Here is a 21622-nt window from a genome sequence, read left to right on the forward strand (position 1 = left end):
GCTTCGCATTTTGAGAAATCAAAATGTTCAACGAAAAACCCAGATCAATCCACTTAGCGTTGGTGGTGCCTTTCTCGCGCATTAAAATAATAAGAAAAACACATAAGAGCGGTCGAAATAGCACTTTAGGGAGATAGATTTCACTTTTTCCATCAATTCATATGCATTTGCGGTCACTTGAATGCATTGCTGCAATCTTTGAAAAAAAAAATTTTTTTTTCGTTTTTGAATTTTTTTTCCCTTGGCAGAGAAACAATGTTTTTTCAATAACTTCGGAACGCAATGACCGATCGAGCCAATTTTCAATAGGAAACAACTAGACTGCAACTTGTTGCGAGCAAATCGAATTATGCTAAGTACCAAAAAGTGTGTCTCACATTTTTGTACACACACACACACACACGCCTCCTGGACCCTGGTCAAGAACAAGAGGAAACCGAAGACGTCAAGGGCCGAAAAGAAGGCCCAGGCGAATGAGGGTAGCAAGAAGTCTAGGGTAGGCGCCAATCGCTCCAGGGGCGATGCCCTAGTCATCAAAACGGACGAGGCTAAGTACTCGGACGTCTTGAAGGCGATGAGGAGTGACGTCAAGCTCGGTGCCGACGTACGTTGAATAAGACGTACCCGGATGGGCGAGATGATCCTCGAGCTAAAGCGGGGCGTCTCGCAAAAGGGCGCCGCCTACAAGAAGTTGGCGGAGGAAGTCCTAGGCGAGACGGTCAAGGTGAGGGCACTCACGACGGAGGTGAATCCAAGGGTTAAAGACCTGGACGAGATCACCGAAGTCGAAGAGCTCGTCACGGCACTGCGGCGACAGTGCGAAGTGGAGGCGTCCACCGCAGCCGTTCGGCTACGGAAAGGTCCGGCAGGGACGCAGGTAGCATTGGTTCGGCTACCTGCAGCGGACGCCTCCAAGGTAGTCAAGTTAGGGAGCGTCAAGGTGGGGTGGTCGGTATGCCCTGTGGGCATATATGAGCAACTCGAAGTTTGCTTCAAGTGCCTGGAACCGGGGCACAAGCAATGGGACTGCAAAGGCCCTGACAGAAGCAAGCTCTGTCGACGCTGCGGATTGGAGGGACATAAGGCACAATGCTGCACGAACCCTCCCAACTGTTTGATCTGTTCCAGCAAAGCTGCGAACAGCAAGCACTCCATGGGGGGTTCGAAGTGCCCGGCGTTTAAGCGTGCTGCAAAATCACAGTGCAGGTAACGCAGCTAAACTTGAACCAATGTGATGCAGCCCAGCAACTGCTGTGTCAGACAGTTGCTGAATGGGGGACGGATATCGCCATCATAGCAGATCCTTACCGGGTACCCGCCAGGAACGGTAATTGGGTCACCAATGGGTCTAAAATGGCGGCGATATGGACAACGGGGAAATACCCAGTCCAAGAGTTGGTGTCTTCGACACACGAGGGCTTCGTCATTGCCAAAATCAACGGGGTCTTCTTCTGCAGCTGCTATGCGCCTCCTCGATGGTCGATCGAGCAGTTCGGTCGAATGCTAGATTGTTTGACGGCTAACTTGATGGGGCGTAGGCCGGTGGTGATAGCGGGGGACTTCAACGCTTGGGCCGTGGAATGGGGAAGCCGATCCACGAATCAACGGGGCAGATCCTGCTGGAATCACTGGCCATGTTGGATGTGGACTTGGCTAATGTCGGTACCAAAAGTACCTACAGCTGGAACTGTGCTGGGTCGATTATCGACGTTACGTTCTGGAGCCCTGGCCAAACGAGTAGTTCGAACTGGAGGGTAGATGATGGCTACACTCACAGCGACCACCTGGCGGTTCGCTACAGTATCTACTATACGACCAGCATTCAGCGGACGGAAGAAGGGCGAGGCCTAGTCCTCGTATGTGGAAGACATCATACTTCGACGACGAGGTGTTTAAGGAAGCGCTCCGCCGCGAGCACAATACTCTCGGTCTGAGCGGCGAGCAGCTGGTAACAGTACTCTCGCGTGCATGCGATGCCACCATGCCTAGGAAAGTCCACCCTAGGAATGGGAGACCATCGGCTTACTGGTGGACTCAAGCAATTGCGAACCTGCGCCGCGCCTGCCTACGGGCAAGGAGGCGGATGCAGTGAGCACGCACAGAAGAGGAGCGTGTTGAACGACGGGTGGCGTTCGTGGCTGCTAGAGCCGCTCTGAAGACTGAGAATAGATCAAGCAAAAGAGCCTGCTTCGAGGGCCTGTGTCAAAGTGCCAACGCGAATCCATGGGGTGACGCCTATAGGGTCGTAATGGCCAAGACACGTGGGGCGATGGCCCCTACAGAGCGGTCTCCAGAGATGCTGGAGAGGATCATCGCGGGGCTCTTGCCACGTCACGACCCAAGTCTCTGGCCTCCCTTTGTGGAGCTGCCACGGGCCAGGGTGGCCGACGAGGGAAGAGTAACGGTGGCGGAACTTGCGGGGATTGCACAGTCCCTTAGTGTAGGTAAGGCGCCAGGACCGGATGGTATTCCGAACCTGGCCATCAAAGCGGCCATTGCCGAGGCTCCCGAGATGTTCAGATCTGTTATGCAGAGATGCCTGGACGAGGGAGTCTTCCCTGAAGCATGGAAAAGGCAGAGCTTGGTCCTATTGCCAAAAGCGGGAAAACCACCGGGGATCCGTCGGCATATAGACCAATATGCCTGCTTGATACGGCGGAGAAGGTGCTCGAGAAGATCATCCTCAACAGGTTGTTGATACGCACGGAGGGTGCGGATGGTCTATCGAGCAACCAGTTTGGCTTCCGAAAGGGTAAGTCGACCGTAGACGCTATCTTGTCGGTTACCAAATCCGCGGAGATAGCTATCCAGCGTAAGAGGAGGGGAGTTCGCTATTGTGCAGTAGTGACTCTCGACGTGAGGAATGCTTTCAATAGTGCCAGTTGGACAGCTATTGCAGATGCGCTCCTGCGTCTTGGAATTCCCGAGTACCTGTACAAGATTCTCGGAAGCTACTTCCAGAATCGAGTACTGGTATACGACACGGAGGCGGGTCGGAAGTGCGTTGACATAACCTCAGGGTTCCGCAAGGTTCCATACTGGGTCCGGTGTTATGGAACGTCATGTACGACGGTGTCTTGAGGTTGAAGTTCCCGGTGGGCGTGGTAATCGTCGGCTTCGCTGACGATATTACGCTGGAGGTCTACGGCGAATCGATCGAAGAGGTGGAGTTGACTGCAGCCCACTCGATCGCAATTGTGGAGGAGTGGATGAGTTCCAGGAAGCTAGAACTGGCTCACCACAAGACTGAGGTGGTTGTTGTTAACAACCGAAAGTCGGAGCAACAAGCGGTGATAAGGGCAGGCATCTGCACGGTTACCTCTGAACACTTCATCAAACTCTTGGGGGTAATGATCGACGATAAGCTCACCTTTGGTAGCCACGTCAATTACGCCTGCAAGCGTGCCTCCACAGCTATAGCGGCATTGTCCCGGATGATGTCCAATAGCTCTGCGGTTTATGCCAGCAAGGCTAGCGTTGCTCTGTCCATACTGAGGTATGGGGGGCCAGCTTGGGGCACGGCCTACCCGGGCAGAAACCATGAACAGAATATCTAAACATGATATGGTTTTGATTGATATAAGAGATAAAAGAACTGGCAACAATATCAAAAATTTGCACCGAAATATCATTTGAACATCAAGATATGCTATGGATAAGAACAAACTAATGGCACATGATATTGATCACTTATTACAAATAGCAAAACTTGATCTCCTCGTGATATTTTAGTGCAAAATATTGATATTGTCGTCTGATCTTTTATCTCTTATATCAATCATGTCAATATCTCATTTTGCTATCTTATCAACATTTGATCTTAATGAGATATTTTCGTCTACTCGGGTACAGAACGAAGTTAGAAAGTACGTATAGGCTCATGTGCCTAAGAGTTGCGAGCGCGTACCGTACCGTGTCGCACGATGCACTTTGCGTCATCACCGGTATGATGCCTATTGACATCGTTATCGGTGAAGACATAGAGTGCTTCGAAATGCGCGGCACGAGAGGCATCCGTAGGACTGTCAGGTTGACCTCAATGGTCAAATGGCAGCGTGCGTGGGACAGTTCCACTAAGGGTAGATGGACACATAGGTTGATACCGGAGATAGGTACGTGGGTCAAGAGGCGCCATGGGGAAATCACTTTCCACCTGACCCAGGTCCTTACAGGCCATGGTTGCTTCAGACAGTACCTACACCGGTTCGGACACTCGGCCTCGCCCGAGTGTCCGGTGTGCGTAGGTTTAGAGGAAACGGCGGAACACGTGTTGTTCGTGTGCCCGCGTTTTCGCACAATGCGCGACCACATGCCTGCCACATGTGGTCTTGACACTACCCCGGACAACCTAGTCCGGAGGATGTGTAAAGATGAAGTTGGCTGGAACGCCGTTTTATCGGCTATCGTCCAAATCGTCTCGGAGCTACACAGAAGGTGGCGCGTGGACTCGAGGAATGGCTAGTTCAGGCGCAAATAAGAAGTGGTCCAAGGGTTCGGAGTCGGCTTCATGGGTCATACCGGTGCCCTGTGGTCGAACTCGATCCTTTTATCGAACAAGTGGCCGCGTGAAGAACAACATGGTATCGTCGCTTTCGCGGCGTCGGTCAACCGGGCGGGTTCCGAGCCCGAGGACGGAAAGGGGTCCTCGTCAGGGCTGGGGCAGGCGTAGGCACCGCGTCGGCAAGTCCCTCTGTGTGCTGGCGAATAGGCCCTATCGCAGAAAGGTCAATTTGGGGTGCACGCGGCATCATCATTCTTGATACCAGTCGTGCAGAGGGAAGCAGGCGCGAAGTCGACCCTGCCCACCTTCCGAGGACATAGGGCGTGGTAAGACCACCTGGAAAGCCGGCAATGCGCTGGCGTGCGCTACCATGGTGTTCTTCTAAAAAAGCGAGTCACGATGTTCGATGCTGCAAGGACACGCAGCCAACCTCGAGGGTGCGTCATGCACTGGCCCCCCTTTGAAGCATTACTATCTGGTTGTACCGAAGGGACGATGGGCTTGGCGGCAATGGAAACGGTTTAGCTGGTCGGGGATGCAGTCCTGCCTCCCTCATTGGAGGTGGCCCCTAACCCAGCACTTCCTGGTCAACCCAGGATGTCTGTTGAGCAGATTCCCCCTCCATTGTTTAGGAAGAAAAAAAACACATACATACACACATACAGACAACCCTTAATGGCTATGCGGGTGGCAAGTGCGTACCGGACCATTTCGATGGATGCGGTCTGCGTCATAGTAGGCATGACTCCCATCAAAATTTTATTGGAGGAAGATTGTGCCTGCTATGGACTACGTGGAACGATGGGAGCACGCAAGATTGCGAGAGTCGATTCGATGCGAAAGTGGCAGCAGGATTGGGACAGTAGTTCGAAAGGAAGGTGGACCTATCGGCTCATTCCGAACCTGCAGTCGTGGGAGCACAGAAAACACGGAGAAGTCAACTTCTTTCTGACGCAGTTCCTGTCAGGCCATGGATGCTTCAGAAAGTATTTGCATAGATTCGGACACGCAGAATCTCTACTTTGTCCGGCCTGTCCGAACTGTGAAGAAACACCGGAGCACGTGATATTCGACTGTCCACGATTCAGGGCAGAACGGAGTTGGATCTCAACGGTCAGCACTCGAAGCATAAATCCCGACAACATCGTTCAGGAAATGTGCGAAAATGAAAATACGTGGAACATGGTGAACAGAGCAGTAACGCAGATCATGCTGTCGTTGCAGCGAAAATGGCGTGAAGACCAGAGAGCACTGGACAGTGAGCGAAGTAGAAGAATAGTAGCCGATCGTGGGAAAACGACCGGTTCGGAGTCGTCGGGGCGCCAGTGAACCGGAAGCCATCCTTCAACCGGAATCACTGGACCGACCTCGGCACTCAATCGGTACGCCCAATGATCGATGTAACCGTGCCGTAATTAAGAAGTGAGAGCAAAACGTATCGTCGTGGAGATACGCAGTCATACTTGCATCAGTAATGATGAGGAGAATGCGGCGAACTAGCAATGCTTGCTAGAAGCTGGGCCAGTGAAGTGCATGAGCCCCTCTCCGAAGTATTGACATCCAGTAAGTCCCGGAGGGACCAGGGCATTAGAAGAGAGGGTAACTCAAGTAACCTTCTGTTGCTTGGGTGGGTTTAGTGGGTTCGGCGGGCTGGCCTTCTGCCTTCCGTGCCAACCCCACTCCCTGAGTGATAATTTCAGGTGTCTGTAAGCAGATTTGCCTTCATCCCTTTATAAAAAAAAAAAACATACAGACAACCCCTCAATATAAAACACTATGGGTCTCCGAGCCTTCTATCAAAAGTTCGGTTTTGGAGTGATCCTACAGCCTTTACGTATACTTTGTATACGAGAAAGGCAAAAATATAAAATTTTCATGAATGAATCAATATTAGCAACGGGCAATTAAAAAAAAAATTTTATAATTATTTATTTCTAATATTGATGATTCTGAAAACAATACTGAAATTTCTACAGGAATGCTACTCAAAAGAAACAACAGTAGGTGGTTTTATTTGCATCTCTAAGATTACATATTAACTTTGTGATTCTCTGATAAACTTTTCGTTGTAGGAGTTTAGTTCAGATGCTTCGCTGAGGTTAATATCTTAAGAATTTCCAGTAGCTCCAGAGCTATTGAAGGTCTCAAATACTCTAAGGAATCTATAGGGATATTCAGTGATGAACTTTATAGTTATTAAAAAAAAGCACTAATAAAAATTAAAAAAAATTAAAAATATAGAGATTTTTTGGAAAATTTCTAAACCATTATAAATTTCAGTCCACATTTTTTTGTATCCTCCTGATGCATTGAAGGTGTGCGAGTTCTAGATATCCTAATACCTGATACACATTACAACATGATAACATCATCAAAATTTTCGACTTCATGAAAATTTATAATTTCCATGCTGGGTTTAGTTTTATTTTGAATCAATGAAATTGTCCATCTTCAAAATTGATCGGATTAACCATATGTTTTAGTTACATGAGGTTTTTTTTTTAAATTTTGTGCTTTAAAAAAAATCACGTTGTCATAAGGGGGGTGAGGGGGGGTCTGCCAAATGACCACAATAAGCCACATGGGGGGAGGGGGTTGAAAATCTTCAAAAATAAGACCACGTGGTTTCTGGATGACCTCTAAACTGTATTATAAATGAAACCAAAATACAACATTTTACGTTCATGTATATTTTAGCTTTATTAGCTTTCATATGGCTTTGTCAATTTAATGATCCCTACAATTTAAACCCAAAACATTTTCACAACTTTAAATGTGAACACTTGCTCATGTCATACAGGGGCATGCAAACAAAAGACACACACGGATCTACACATGTTATACCAGACTAAATCTGAATATATCGGAACATGAAATCTTATTTCCCAATGAAAATATATTCGTTTTTATGGATGATTGTATGTATAGAGAAATCACTTTGTCGTAGCACGTGTGATGATGCGATCGAATTTCCTACACTTCCGCACAGGTATAAAATATCCATTGATATGGTAACATGGGAACATGACACAAACAGAAACCGTGATTACCTCTTCGATTTTCTGGTCCAACATGCGGAAAAAGTTCTGCTGACTCGACGAAATTTCCCTGTTGGGAACAAAAAAAAAGACAAAAGATAAATGGCAATAGCGCCACCGGTTATAAATGTCACTTTGGACACATCAATATGAATCACTAGGAATACTAAAACCGATAAGCACTGGTAAACGTACTGGCTCTGAAGTAGCGATCCGTTTTTCCGCAGTATCGATACAATCTCGCCGTTGGGCGGTTCCGGTGAACCATCGTCCCGCAGGGAGCCATCCTCGTCCAGCTTTTCCTTTTCGCCGTTGATTTCGCGGTCCCGTTCGTCTCGCCCGTTGTGTCCATCTTCCTCGTCGGCGTCGGCGTCCTCTACTGCGAATAGAAAGAGAATTGAAAAGCGTATGGTTAGATTTTGCGGAATTCAACAGATGGATTTGTGTTTATTTTCGGTCCATTTAAACGATTAACAATCTTCAGTACTATGGCAGATTAAATTATCGATATGAACATCATATTTTTTTCTGTTCTGTATCCCAACGGATCTTATTTAAAAATACCAATTGTCCTAAACTATAAATGTGCTAATGAATGGCAGTCTAAAACCAGCATAATTATTCCCTTAATAATAATTTAATAAAATGTCAAAAAATTTAGCGGTGAGGTTCTACATGGTCAAGCCAATGTTATTAGCACAATAACTCTTATCATAACAGTATTATCCAGTTTTCCGCGAGCGGTAATGGCCGCCAGCTTGCCTGCGGGTTAGTCTCTGATTTGACATTTCTGGAGGTCAACTGCACCCACCATTCGAGCATTTTGTTCAATGTGGTATATAAGAAGGCTTGAATTCACTGAATCAGCACCTTCTTATATGCAACATTGGTCAGAATTCTCTGAGCGGTGGGTGCAGTTGACCTCCAGACACGTCAAATCAGAGACTGAACCGCAAGCAAGCTGGCGGCCATTACCGCTCGCGGAAAACTGGATAGAAAACGTCGATGGTTCATTCTATATTCATGATTCGCTTCCTGCTCAAAAATCATGAAAATGAGGAGTTACAGCATTTCTAATCTTTCGATTTTAAGGACGGCTACGCAGTCTTGAATTATTGAAACAAGATGTTTATTTATCCGACGTTTTGACACGGGGATGGTGTCTTCATCAGGGGAAAAATACGGTATGAAGATGAAGACACCATCCCCGTGTCGAAACGTAGGATAAATAAACATCTTGTTTCAATAATTCAAGACTGCGTAGCCGTCCTTAAAATCGAAATAAAAATATACAGTCGATTTCTCAATAGCATTTCTAATTTTAACGAAAATTTGCCAATCCCAGTTTTTTTTATCTATCTGTTGTAAATCAATTGCATTACGCATAAAAATGTTGACTGGGTGGAGGAAGTCGTCTCGATCTGATCGCGTACATATTAGATCTCCTGATTGGGATATCGTAACAAATGGTGGAATTGCTTTTTGCTCTCGCTTACTAGGTTGCACCAGATACTAGAAGAATGGAGGGTCTTATGCCGAAGCCGCCCAGAGAAATCTTACTCCTGCAAACCAGCAGACTCAACTATGCAGTGGCTGATGACTTTTGCGCCCCACCAACAGAGATGCAAAGAGCTGGAATATCTTCGTCTCGAGGTACAATCTCTCAGGATCGAGAGTGAGCAGTTAAAAAGGCAACGGGACAGCAAAGCTTCTTCCCACCGGAGCCACGTTTCCCCGCGAAATACCACGTCGTCCATACCTCCGCTAGCTTCTACATTAACATCCAGCGGCACTCCATTGAAGGCGGATTCCAACAACGGCTCTTCCATCATCCTCTCCGTCCCTCAGACTTCGCACAACAGTAACGCCAACAAGACTTTAAGCAAACATATGTAGATTCTATGGCTAAAATCACCCTTCCAATGTTGGAATCCATTTCAGGGTCTCCAATATCTCTAAACAAAGTCTCGCTAATACACACCTTAGGACCGGAAGCCATACTCCAACCGGAACCTTTAGACTGACTATGACGTCCGGGGAAGGTCTCGGACGAAGCGCACAAAACGGTACCCTGGGTAGACCAGACGTCATGACCCCACCGCGGAACGTCCGGGTCGCCCCTGACACATAGTGGACAAAGAAATGTCAAGCAAGAAGAGCCTGTTCAGATGCCCCGGTAGCCGTGCGGACGTCTTTCTTACACCGGAACTGGGAATATCTGTCTCCAGTGGAACATCAACGGCCTGTGGAACAATCTTTCCAACCAGGAAGTAGTCACGCACGACAGTTCGTCGTGGAATATTAGCCTATAGTAAGTCGATCTGGTTGTACTCGACTCCATGGACTGCTCCCTTGGAGGGAAGTACAAGTGGACTGTCAAAGTAGGTTTGAATAACCGACATTCGCTAGCGATAGGAGCCCTTGGGAAATTCGGTACGATGTACTTCAGCTCGACGAAGACCTTCCAGCTATCGGAGTTAATATCCGAGGTAGTTACCAAGTCAGCGTGGTAAATCTCTACTTACCCTGTAGCTCACTACCGGGCATCGTGAGAAAGGTAAGCGATATCATTAAACATTAACACCTCCTTCACCCCTATCCTCCTGATGGGGATATGAACGCGCATCATCTAGTTTTGGGTGACCGACGGTCTGATCCCCGTGGTATCGCTCTTCTCATATCTTTCAAGAACGCGGACCAATAACTTTTAACAACAGTTTCAATCACTCTCCTCATCTCGCCCCCGGATATCACCCGGAGGCCAAGATGGCGCCACGATGCCGCTGATTGGGAGGCATATGTTCACCATCTTAGAAACAAATTTGAACGGAACACACCCTCAACTCTACCCGGACTCGGTCAACCCCGGACCATCTGTGGCAGAACTCTGGGGAAAAGTTAACGCACTTAATGGTAGGCGAAGATCCTCCTCCATCCATATTGACACATTTGATCGTACCAAATTCGATCCTCCTGAGGTGACCAACGCTCTCGGGGAATATTCTACCGGTTAAGTCTCCGTCAACAATAATCCAGCATTCCAGCAGAGTTTCAGCGGAACATCACAACCGATTTTCATCACTCTCCAACTTCCGAGTTCCCCTGGTTCACAAAACGCCAATTTGAATTATCCGTTTTCTGCCCCGGAGCTGTCCTTAGCCCCTCTAAGCAGTAACGGGAAATCATCATGTCCCGATGGGATTGGTTATCCCCCGCCATAATCCGTTTTCTGGAGTTGATCAACCAAGCATGGTCAAATCAAATCTTTCCGGACGAGTGGCGAAAAAGCCTCGTTGCATTCATCTCCAAGAACTACATTGCTTTCCGTGTCTCCAGGTCATGGGGAGATTAGTGAAACGGCGGCTGAGAGGCAAATTAGAAGCCGAAGGTAGGCACGGGCACTTATTTCGCATACCGGGAGATGTACTGGAGAGAGCCTACAACGACGGCAAGCATGTGGATCTAGTTTCCTTGGATATCTCCAAGGCCTTCAACAGGACTTGGACCCCCTTCGTTCTTCAACAGTTAAAAGAGTGGGGATTTTCCGGCAACCTCCTTGCTTTTGTCCAGATTTTCTCATAGGGCGCTCTTTTTATCTTATGATAAAATCATAGTTCGAGGACCTGTCCGGGTAAAACCGGAGCTCCATAAGGCTTCGTCCTGACCGTCACGTTATTCCCCGTGGCAATGAACGAGGTGTTTTGTTCGCTCCCTGCCAACATATACATCTATGTATACGCCGACGACATTCTGTTGCTTGTCCACTGGCATGGAGCTGGTACTCCTCATCAATTTATATATTTATATATTCATATTTCAATACCAAACGCATCACAAATTACTATTCGTTTTGATATTGAAATACCGAAATATGTTATTCCTAAAGTATTTTGCATATTAATGTTGGTATTATTTTTTGATATTTTATCTCTTATGCAAGGCCAATTTTTGTTATTGAGGTCGTCGCTCCTGCTCGGGAAGCACCCCTGGGTCTTAGCGAACACGACCTTCACTTGGATTCCGGTGCACTTCGGAGTGCCTGGTAACATCACAGCAGATCTCCTTGGCAGAGTTGGACATCAGGGCCAGCGTTTAACGTCATCCGTCCCGTTGAGCGATGTCTAAACATGGATATGGAAAACCGTAGCACAAAACTGGGAAAGTTCCTGGATAGCGATCACGTCCTGATATTTTCGGAAAATGAAGGGGACCACACGGCATGGACAAAGTTACCCAGCCCGAAAGAGCAGCAAATCATCTCCCGGCTCCAAATCGGAGCCCTTTCCGTATAAGATGCGACGTATACGACGCTTTGTTATCGCTCATATGTTGGGGACCTTATTCTTTTCGCACAGCTGTGTAAAACAAGTTGAAATGCATCATCAGAACCGGTGCTCCCGCAATTGGGGCTTGTAAAAAGAAATTTATCACGGGTTGTACCTAGAGGTGTGCGCCGCCGCGCCACGCCTCCGGCGCACATAGGAGTAAATAAGCCAATTCTTGGCCAAAACTATTTTTTGCGGTTATTTGGGCCTGATATTCCTAGGATGAAGTAATAATTGCCCATTAATGCAGGAAAATGCAGTTTTTCGGCTAAATCTATCCACCTAACAGTGTAAAACCAGATAAAAAGCTCAAAATACATATGTTTTCAAATAAAACCTCGCGTTTTATGTAAAATCTAAATCTCTTGCTGCCGCTACGTGAACGATTCTGAAATGGCTATATTTCACAAAGTAGCAAGAAACCCGTAGTTAGAGCTCTACCCCTAAATGGATTTTCTAACATTTATAAAGGAAAAAAAAAACATCTAACTTATTTTATCCCATGCCCAAGATCCCAAAAGAAAAATGGTTGTATAAATTCGCATGCACAAAAGTAAACACTGTTTTCTGCTTCTGAACACTATTTTCTCCTTTCCCTATCAGGGAATAATATCAGGTTTGGGTGTTTGAAGCCTTACGCCGCCAGATCGGATGTATATCGGAGCTTTGAGTGACAAAAAAACTACTGCCATAACTGTAGGTCGCAAGCTTTGAACTCAAAGGCAGTTTGGATGACTCAAATTATATAATATAATTATATTATATTATATATTATACATTATATATTATATTATATATTATATAAATTATATATATCAAAGCTGTCTTGCGGTATTTGTTGGTCTTCCGAGAGATGTAATGAGTGTGACAGAAAAGGTTACTTTAGCAGCTGTAGAACTCAAGTCCTGAAATCAAGGACAGTTTGGTTGATTCAAAATATCCCATAAATATTTTACAATGATAGTTGGTAGGGGGGTCCCGTAGCGTAGTTGGCTACACGCCTTACAAGCGAATGGTCATGGGTTCGATTCCCAGCCCCCTCCACCAAACCCTCGTCAGTCGCCGCATCTGCAGCCCATACGGTGGCGTTCTGGGGTGCACGCCTTACCGTCACGGCTGCCTGATGACGACTGACAACACGTTCTTTTCGGAGGCATTCCTCCAACGTTACCCGGATAAATGGCAACCGAACAATGCCAACGATCATTGGATAGACGACATGGACAAACGGACACAATGGACTCACGATGAGATGGACAAGCAACAACAACAATAATGATAATGGAAAATCTAAAAATAGATTCTGTGTGGATTCTGGCAGCATAATGCCACAGTAGATCTCGGCACAGTAGCAGTTAAGTAACACAGAGTGCCTACCAAATAAAGAAAAGAATAAAAAAAATGATAGTTGGTCTTGGTTCGTCCAGGTTGGTTGGTTGGTCCATGAGATGCTGTGAATATATACAAAATACATGTAACAAAAAAGTTAAGCAAATTCTGAACTCAAGAACAGTTTAGATGACCCAGAATATCCCAAAATTACATCTCATTGTTTGTTGATCTACAAGGTGATGCAATGAATATAATATTTTTTCTTCTGGATTCGTTATATGTGGTAAATTATGAGCAAATGGTAAAATTTTGTTTTAAAATGATGAAAAATCGCATTTTATTTAAATAGCTCAGAATCTAACTTGCGGACGTTTGCGGACGAGTTTTTACGTGGAATGCTTAGTCCATATCTTGAAGTTACACCCAAGTGATTTATCTTTGCCGGATCTTGCCGTATAGATTACCTTTTCCTCTGAAGAAAAACACAAAAAATAGATAAAAATAATGATTTTCAAGTGAACAACACCTAAACATAAAATTTATAATTTGACCATAAACATGAACAAAATGGAGACATACAACTATAATATACTCATTGTGTACTAATAATAGCTTGTTGATAACATTTATGTTATGTAAAAATCAGATTTTCCAAATACTCCACAAATAAAGTGAATAAAATCAAAGTCAATACCTCATTTTTGAGCCTTAATTTTATTTTTTTACAAAATTTTGAGTCACTTCTGAAATAGCCATAGTATGCAGAATCTTTCTCAGTATCTAAAAAAATATAAGAATGTATAAATGTTGAAAAAATATTTTTGGGTTTTGTCCACGAATTTGTTCTAGTTACTCTTCTGTGCGGCGGCGCCGACAAGTTTGCATCGTTTAAAATTTGTCACGCCGCTGTACTATGATTTGCCACGCCGACTAAAATGTTGCAAAATGTTGTTTGAATTTGACCGAACGAACCATTCAACTGAAGCCCATCTAGCCTAAATTTATTTCACCAAGAATGTCGTTTGGTAGAAAGATACATACTGTCGAAAATTCCGTTCGGCCGAACAGTTCCTTTGGCCTAAAGTGTCGGAGTCAGAGTTGTTAACGTTAATCAACGATTAACACCGTTGATTTTCACTTGGGCTAAGGTCAACGCCGTTGCGTTAAGCTACTTCGATTGTAACGTTAACGTTAACGGGATGCATTGAATCAACGCCAACGGACACCGTTAACTCTACCGTTCATTTTCCTCCGTCCTAACCAATCAACAATCATCACGTTTCTAAGCCAAACTTCGGTGTCTATGGAACATACTAACTTTTCACTATGAAATAATAGTTCACCGCTACAAAAATCCATTTACAGTTCAGCTCAAGTTCAAACAAAATACAAAAAAAATCAATTCGCCAAGTTTTCGAGCGGATAAGCCAATCGTCCTTCTCTGGAGACCGTTCAATATGTTTTCAATTGCACTTACATATTTAATGCAGCGTATGTGCGATGCACTTCTAGCTCTCAAAGCTAATGTTTTAACTCCACACTATACAAGCGGAGGTTCCGGTATTTTTTACTCCAATTTCGGATTTTTCATCTGACTGACACACTGCGTAAGCTCTAGTGTTTTGACTATTTAATCAAATAAGTTCGTTTTTTGAACTTGAAGGGAACAATTTTCTTCATGGATTTCTGACCTGGTGAATTTTTAGGTTTAAAATTTTGTTAAAGTGTCTCAAAGTATTAAATAAAATCCTATAACAAACTCCATTTTGTCAATTTACAACCTTTTCATTGTTTATTCCATTCTGCGCCTACACATTTTTCCACCTCTAGAACTCACACAATTTTGCAGAGGTGTTTCCAAAAATCATTATGATGTTTTATCTTTAAAACAAAATTTAATTTAACTTAATTAATATTTTGCAAAAAAAATCAGATCTCTAACTATTACCAGTTCTGAAACATCTCAAAATTTGGGTCAACATTACCGGAGCCTCAACTTAGTTACTTGTTAATTATGGGAATCCAGATCGATGTCTTAAGGAATTAAGAGAAGGCTAACTGTCACGAAAAAAGGTACATCAGGTGGGAAATTCAGCATTGGAAATAGAATTGGCCTTTCACATATATTATGCAATGAATACAATTTGACTGTAAAATTTCTCATAAAATGTAAAACTAATGTTTTCAATTAAATTTGGTATAATCTCAAATTTAACCCGAATTCGGCCACATTTTATAAAAAAAACTAGTCGACCCGGCAGACGTTGTCCAGCTGCATAGTAGGCGAAAATGCGCGTTGTGAACTGCCCATGCGAAATTTCCATGGAAAATAACGTAACCGTTAACGTTAAATTAACGGAAAACGTTAACGTTACCGTTAACTTTTATTTATTTATTTATTACATCAACAGACTTGATACATCCCCAATGATGGTTAAAAATTTATATAAATACAATATTTCATCACTACATTAAAAACATTGTCAAGGAATTAAATACAATACAATCACAAATAGGGGAGGGACGTTCAATATGCGCCCCCTAAGCAAATCTTCGAATTGAATGATTATAATGTTCGAAATTATTTACTTCCAATGTGTTAACCACTGATTTAACTTAACATCTACAATACGGAATAAAAATTTGGATGAAAAACCAATTATATACCGAGAAAACGATTTTATTTTGAAGTGCTGCATTTTCGTGCAAATTCAAACCATGCGGGTTGAAACGCGCCACCCAGAAGCTAAAACGCGCCAGCCTAAAAATGTAAACAAACAGCAGTGAACTGACAGAAGAATCAAGTATCAATTTATGAAAAATCCTATTCATGTTTCCACTGCAATGAAAGCCTATGAAACGTTAATTAATTTTTGTTTTGCTAAATTTACGTGTAACTAGTTGATGTGTGAATACAAGATATAATTATTCTTTAACTTATTTGGTGGGCGCATGTAACCTTGTGCATTACGGAGCCAAATCACGATTTTCTGTTCACGGTACACGTGTAACGCTTCCAAGAAATTCGATCTTAGAAATTGAGATCTTAAGGTCTACATGATTAACCAACAATCTATCGGACTGCTTCGAATGTGATATATGCCCTTTGTGATACATAGAATATAATGTGTTTACATTATAGTTTCTTGATAGTCCAAGAAATCCCTGGATCAAGGCCATAAGGTATATAGGAGCATCAAAAAATTGATCGGACTGTTTTAAACATGGTACATGCCCTTTATGACACATAAAATAGAATGCGAACCCAGCATAGGTTCTAGGTCATCCAAGAAATCCATGGAATAGGCCTTTGGGTCTACACGCGGAACCAAAGATTTCTTAGATTTTTTCAAATGTTGGATTTGCCCTTTCTGATGCAAAGAATATAATGTGATCGCCGAGAACCTCTCTCGCTGACTTATTTTATTCTACACATCCAAAAGGACATGTACCACATTTAAAACAGTCCGATACATCTTTAATGACGCAAGTAGATCTTAAAGCCTAACTCCAGGAATTTCTTGAATGACCCAGAATCTCTTACAATGGCTCATTCTATTCTACACATCCAGAAGGACATGTGCCATAATTGAAACAGTCTGATTGATCTTCAGCTATGCTTGTAGGACTTTAGCCCTTACTCCAGGGATTTCTTGGATGCCCAAAAATCTATGCTGAAAATACTCTATTCTGAATAGTTTCCATACTATTTACTACTCTCACTTCTCGCTTTTTTTCTCTATTCTGCAATTCTCTCTTCTCGCTTTTTTTCTCTATTCTGCAATTTCACTCCTTGTACCTTGCACCTCTCACCTCTCACCTCGTTTCTCATTACTCACATCCAATTTATCAATTGTCATATTCCTCTTCATGCTTTTTTACTACTCATTTCTCACACAAACCCTAGCAGCACAATTCAAAGCGATATGGTTGCAATAGGTTGTATATGGCTAAATTTGGTTGTATATGGGTTATTGACACTTGTTTACAATATGTGTGCTGCTCGGGAAGTATCTCGCTTATTACTTCTCACCTCACTACTTTGATCTCGCTTTTCACTGATCACGTCTTATTTCGCACTTCTCACTGCTTGCCTATCGCTTCTCACTTCTCAATACTCATTCTTTTTTCTCGCTTCTCCCATCTCACTCCTCAGTTCTCATTGGGATCTCAGCTTACAATTCACGATTGATTATAAAACTATTGAGGGCTTTTTAGTGGAGTTCTCAATTCCTACTTCTCACTTGTTGTTTCTCACTTCTCACTTTTCATCACCCATAACTTCTCACTCATCACTTTTCACTTTTATTTTCTCACTTTTCCATTCTTACTTTTTTAAATTTTAATTGATAATTATTTAAAAATAAATTATTATTAGCACACGCCCTTATCAAACTATGACATCCAGAGTCAAGCACATCAGATGGGCGCTTTTTATCCTCCATTCAAAGGTTTTATTGAAATGTGTGTTTTTCTATGAAAAATGTAGTAAAGTTATCTTTTTAGTAACTTGGCACAATCTTTACTAATTTGTTTTTCCAGACATGTGTAAATATTTCCGAAAAAATGTTTTTAACTAGTGGAAAATCCTTAAGGGAACGGAAGCTTAAATTTGATCAGAAGGCGGAGAAAATCAAATTTATTTTAAAATTTTTTATTATGGATGTCTTGACTATTATTTTTAATTTGATGATCTAAAAACATGTTAAGGCGTCAGCTGCCATCGGTTTTGTAACTTAATTTAGCCTATTAACATTATATATCGACATTATAAATCGACGTTGAACGGATTCGATGCGTTCGACACCATTATTATAGTTTGGACTCAAGACCGCAGAGCAGTTTCTGAACATTCTTTTCGAAAAAAAAATTTCTTCTAAAAATTTTGTCTTTGGGGGGTGGTTTATTTCCAAAACCACCCCCGTGGCTACGCCACTGGGTCAAACCATTTTCAACCCAACAACCGTATCGGACAAACTTTTACATAATTCCGCCGACATTCGACATTCGAACAAATGGTTTTTCGTCCAATGACCTTCGACCATACGACAGGAACGAAAGGTGCTTGGTCAAATAAATCATTTGACCCATCTGGCCGATGATGTCATTTAACGAAATGGCTATACGACTGAAAATATCGTTTGGTCATTAGGCCGAAAAAGTCGTTTGGCCGTATAGGCACTAAAAATATAGGGTGCCGAGAAGGTCATTTGGCTGAAATGGCCGTCTGGCTGAAAGGCCATTTAGTCGTATGATCCATTCGGCCAAATGGCCCTTTCTGTCAAACGACCATTACGACCAAACGGCATTTTAAACCTGTTGACTCATTCGGCCAAACAACAATTTCGGTCAACAACCTGTTAGAGACAACTGAAATGAAATGACAAACAAATTTTTGGTCAAACAGATCACCATGTATAAACGTTTCGCACTAAATGTCTTTCCGTCGAATGATTTTTGTCCAAACGACCCTCTCCCATTTTTTAGTAATTTTCTGTAGGATTTTCGAAGAATTTCCTATGAGCAAAACAAGCAATGTCCCGTAGAAATTGAAAGAAACATGCAAATTCCATTAAATTTCCTATGAAACTCTAAATAATCTTTCGTGAAATCTCCGGAACATCTCGTGAAAATGCCGGAGATTATCCAATTAAAGTTTTTCGGCATTTTTCGCAGAATTTTCTGTGTATATTTCGAAAATTATTAAACAGAAATTTCGAAAAACTTTCAGTGGATATTCTAAACATTCTCCTGTAGTAATTTTGGATTGATTGATTGAAAATCTGAAGACTTTTCACTAATAATTTTCGTTGCGAGTTCTAAAGAGCTTCCCTTGAAAGTTCTAAAGAATTCTCGAAACTTCAAAGTAGTTCCCGTGAAAAATTCGAAAATAATTTTCAAATGAATATTTTGAAAAAACGAAAAAAAAAGAAAAAAAGTGAATTTTGTGGGGAAGCACCTCAGACTTTTCCCGTGAAATTCTAAAGATTCTTCCCTTAATGTCTTGAAAATATAAAAAAAAAATGCGAAGAAAAACTTTAAAAAATATGAATGTAATAACAAAAATTGCCACGCCGATTCACGCCGCCGCCGCCGGCCAAAATTCTGACAAACGCCGCCGCTGACGATTTTTGGACCGGCGCACACCTCTAGTTGTACCCCCCGAATCAGTTCATTATCGTAACAGCTACCGAGAAATGTCTCTCGTGGTATGCTACCTATCGAGAGTGTATACAGACATGATAAGTGAGAGATTTTCTCATTCTCCTTTGGATTCAAACCCTGACCGAGGCTGATTAACACTCACACGCAATCTTACTTTTAAACTATCAATTTATAGAAAAAAAAAACAGATTAATCCACCTAGCAGTGATGGTGCCTTTCTCGTGCATTATGAAAATAGTATTTTGGCCATTTCTCTTGAGCCCATAGTCCGATCTGGCCAATTTTCAATAGGAAACAATGGTAGAGTATCCTGCGTCGAATGCAATTTGTTGCGAGTAAATCGGTTAAGGATAAGTACCTGAAAAATGAGTGACATTTTTTTTACCTTATTTTTCCAATAAAAAGTGGTATTTTGGCCATAACTTCCGAGCCCATAGTCCGATCTGACCAAGTACCTGAAAAATGAGTGACACTTTTTTTGGGTGGATGCGCACAGACACACACACATACACACACAGACACACACATACACACAGATGTATAACACTATGGGTCTCCGGGCCTTCTATAAAAAGTTTGTTTTTGGAGCGATCATATAGCCTTTACCGTATACTTAGTATACGAGAAAGGCAAAACTCATTAGCGAGTAAGAATCGTTTTAAAATCGTATCTTATTTGAAGCGTTCACCGTTTCTTTTTGAAGAATGCAAGGATGAAAGGCATGTAATAAAAATCTCACACATTTTTATTTCATGACAGGGCATGAAAGTGTAAATTGTCTGCTTCGTGAATGACCGTTAGGGGTTGAAGCGTGAAAACAATTACCTACTTTATGTAGAACAAAAAGGATTTATGAACCAATACACTTAATTGAATTATCTTACCTAGCGCTTGTTCCCTATATGATTGTAAGTGAATACGAAAACGTTTTAAATATTGATTTCACTTTATTTTCAAATAGCATTTAACTAGCGTTTTCTTGAATGAGATATCAATTTTAAACAGATTTTTTCAGTAATATCGAATTTTGTTATTCAAGTAGTTCACGTTTTTATTTCCACTGCACAACCTGTGCTGGCACAGCTGATCAAATTAAGTTTACTCTGTCTGCTTTTCGCTTCCAAATGTATCCGATGAAACAAGGCTTGAAGTGTGTTCAGAGTATACATCACGTAGGCAACAGTAACTAAAAATAATAATAAATGATTATCAAATAAACCAGACATATCTCAACTCCTGCACAATTCGACATACCCAAATAAACGATCAGGCATTGCTCATCTCTTATGAATCTTTCGTCCCCATCGCCTCTGCACGTTCGAATCGTATCCTCTACCAAAATCACAAGAAAATCGATGCAGAAAAGTAATTTGGCTGGCTTTAAAAAATTAGCATCTTTCCATTTCAGTGCCATGAAATACGCCGCAAGGGCAACCAACCAAACGATTGCCGCAATCCATCGCCCTACCAAGCATCTCCTGATAAACGTATCTGTAAATAATAAACAACCTTTTCTTGGAAACAATCTATATTCATTGAGTACGAAATACGCACTTTCCTGAAATACTTCCGGAAGTTGCTCGTAATACAGCGTTTGCCTCACCAGTGAAACCGATTCGTAAAACACGATCAACAGCGTACAACCGAACACCAGATATCCATTGAAATGGAGATATCGCGACAGTTGCTTCTCCATTCTTGACGATCAATGTAAACGACTGTAATTCAAACGATCGACTGAATTCGATTTTTTTTTTTCCACTGGGATGGCTCTTCCAAGAACCGATCTATAATGAGCTACACCGCTGATAAGACAGTACACCGTTGAAGTTCAATCTGTAGCACGATGGTGTGCTTATCAATAGAAGCTCGAAAAATTTGAAAACAGAAAGTGCTAACTAGAAAAGCTAGAAAATTTGTCACAAAGTGCTTTTGGGATTGCTGGACTAAATTTTAAGTAATAATGGAATAATTTCTGAAGGCAATCGTTTTTGGCCCTCCTGGAGTTTGTCTTTCAATTACTTACTAATCACCGATGCTGTTATCAGATTTGGTGAAATTTAAGCAAAAACGCTATCAGGATTTTGATTGTTCTCTATTTTTCAATAACACACGTTACTACTTTTACGCTGGTAGTTGCATGGAGCAACACATTTTGTATTTTGCTCGGCAACCGGCCACTGTACCCTGAACTCCGTGTTGCAGTGAGGCGCGATAACACAATTGACTGTTGTTCGAGATTACCATGATCGAAAGTCATT

The 21622-nt window shown here is 42.6% G+C and overlaps 2 protein-coding genes across 3 annotated transcripts in view; both read right to left on the reverse strand.

Moving 5' to 3' along the window:
* LOC134214431 (uncharacterized) overlaps positions 1–21622 on the reverse strand; it is a 481597-nt gene that overhangs the window by 151018 nt on the left and 308957 nt on the right. Inside the window, exons 3-4 of one of the 2 annotated variants that reach the window (XM_062693808.1) lie at positions 7735–7918; positions 7552–7609 (exon numbers count right to left, since the gene is read on the reverse strand). In XM_062693808.1, coding sequence (XP_062549792.1) covers positions 7552–7609; positions 7735–7918 — 242 coding nt within the window. Of the gene's footprint in view, positions 1–7551; positions 7610–7722; positions 7919–21622 lie in introns of both variants that reach the window. The other variant, XM_062693807.1, reaches the window with a different exon arrangement.
* Positions 20289–21151, reverse strand: LOC134214423 (uncharacterized). The gene is made up of 3 exons (XM_062693799.1): positions 20916–21151; positions 20616–20852; positions 20289–20547 (listed from the first exon to the last, which is right to left on the reverse strand). Exons 1-3 carry the CDS (start codon positions 21055–21057, stop codon positions 20405–20407), a joined length of 522 nt encoding a protein of 173 aa, XP_062549783.1. The 5' UTR covers positions 21058–21151; the 3' UTR covers positions 20289–20404.

The sequence above is a fragment of the Armigeres subalbatus genome, chromosome 2 (genome assembly GCF_024139115.2).
Source record: "Armigeres subalbatus isolate Guangzhou_Male chromosome 2, GZ_Asu_2, whole genome shotgun sequence".
Taxonomy (NCBI): Eukaryota; Metazoa; Arthropoda; class Insecta; order Diptera; family Culicidae; genus Armigeres; species Armigeres subalbatus.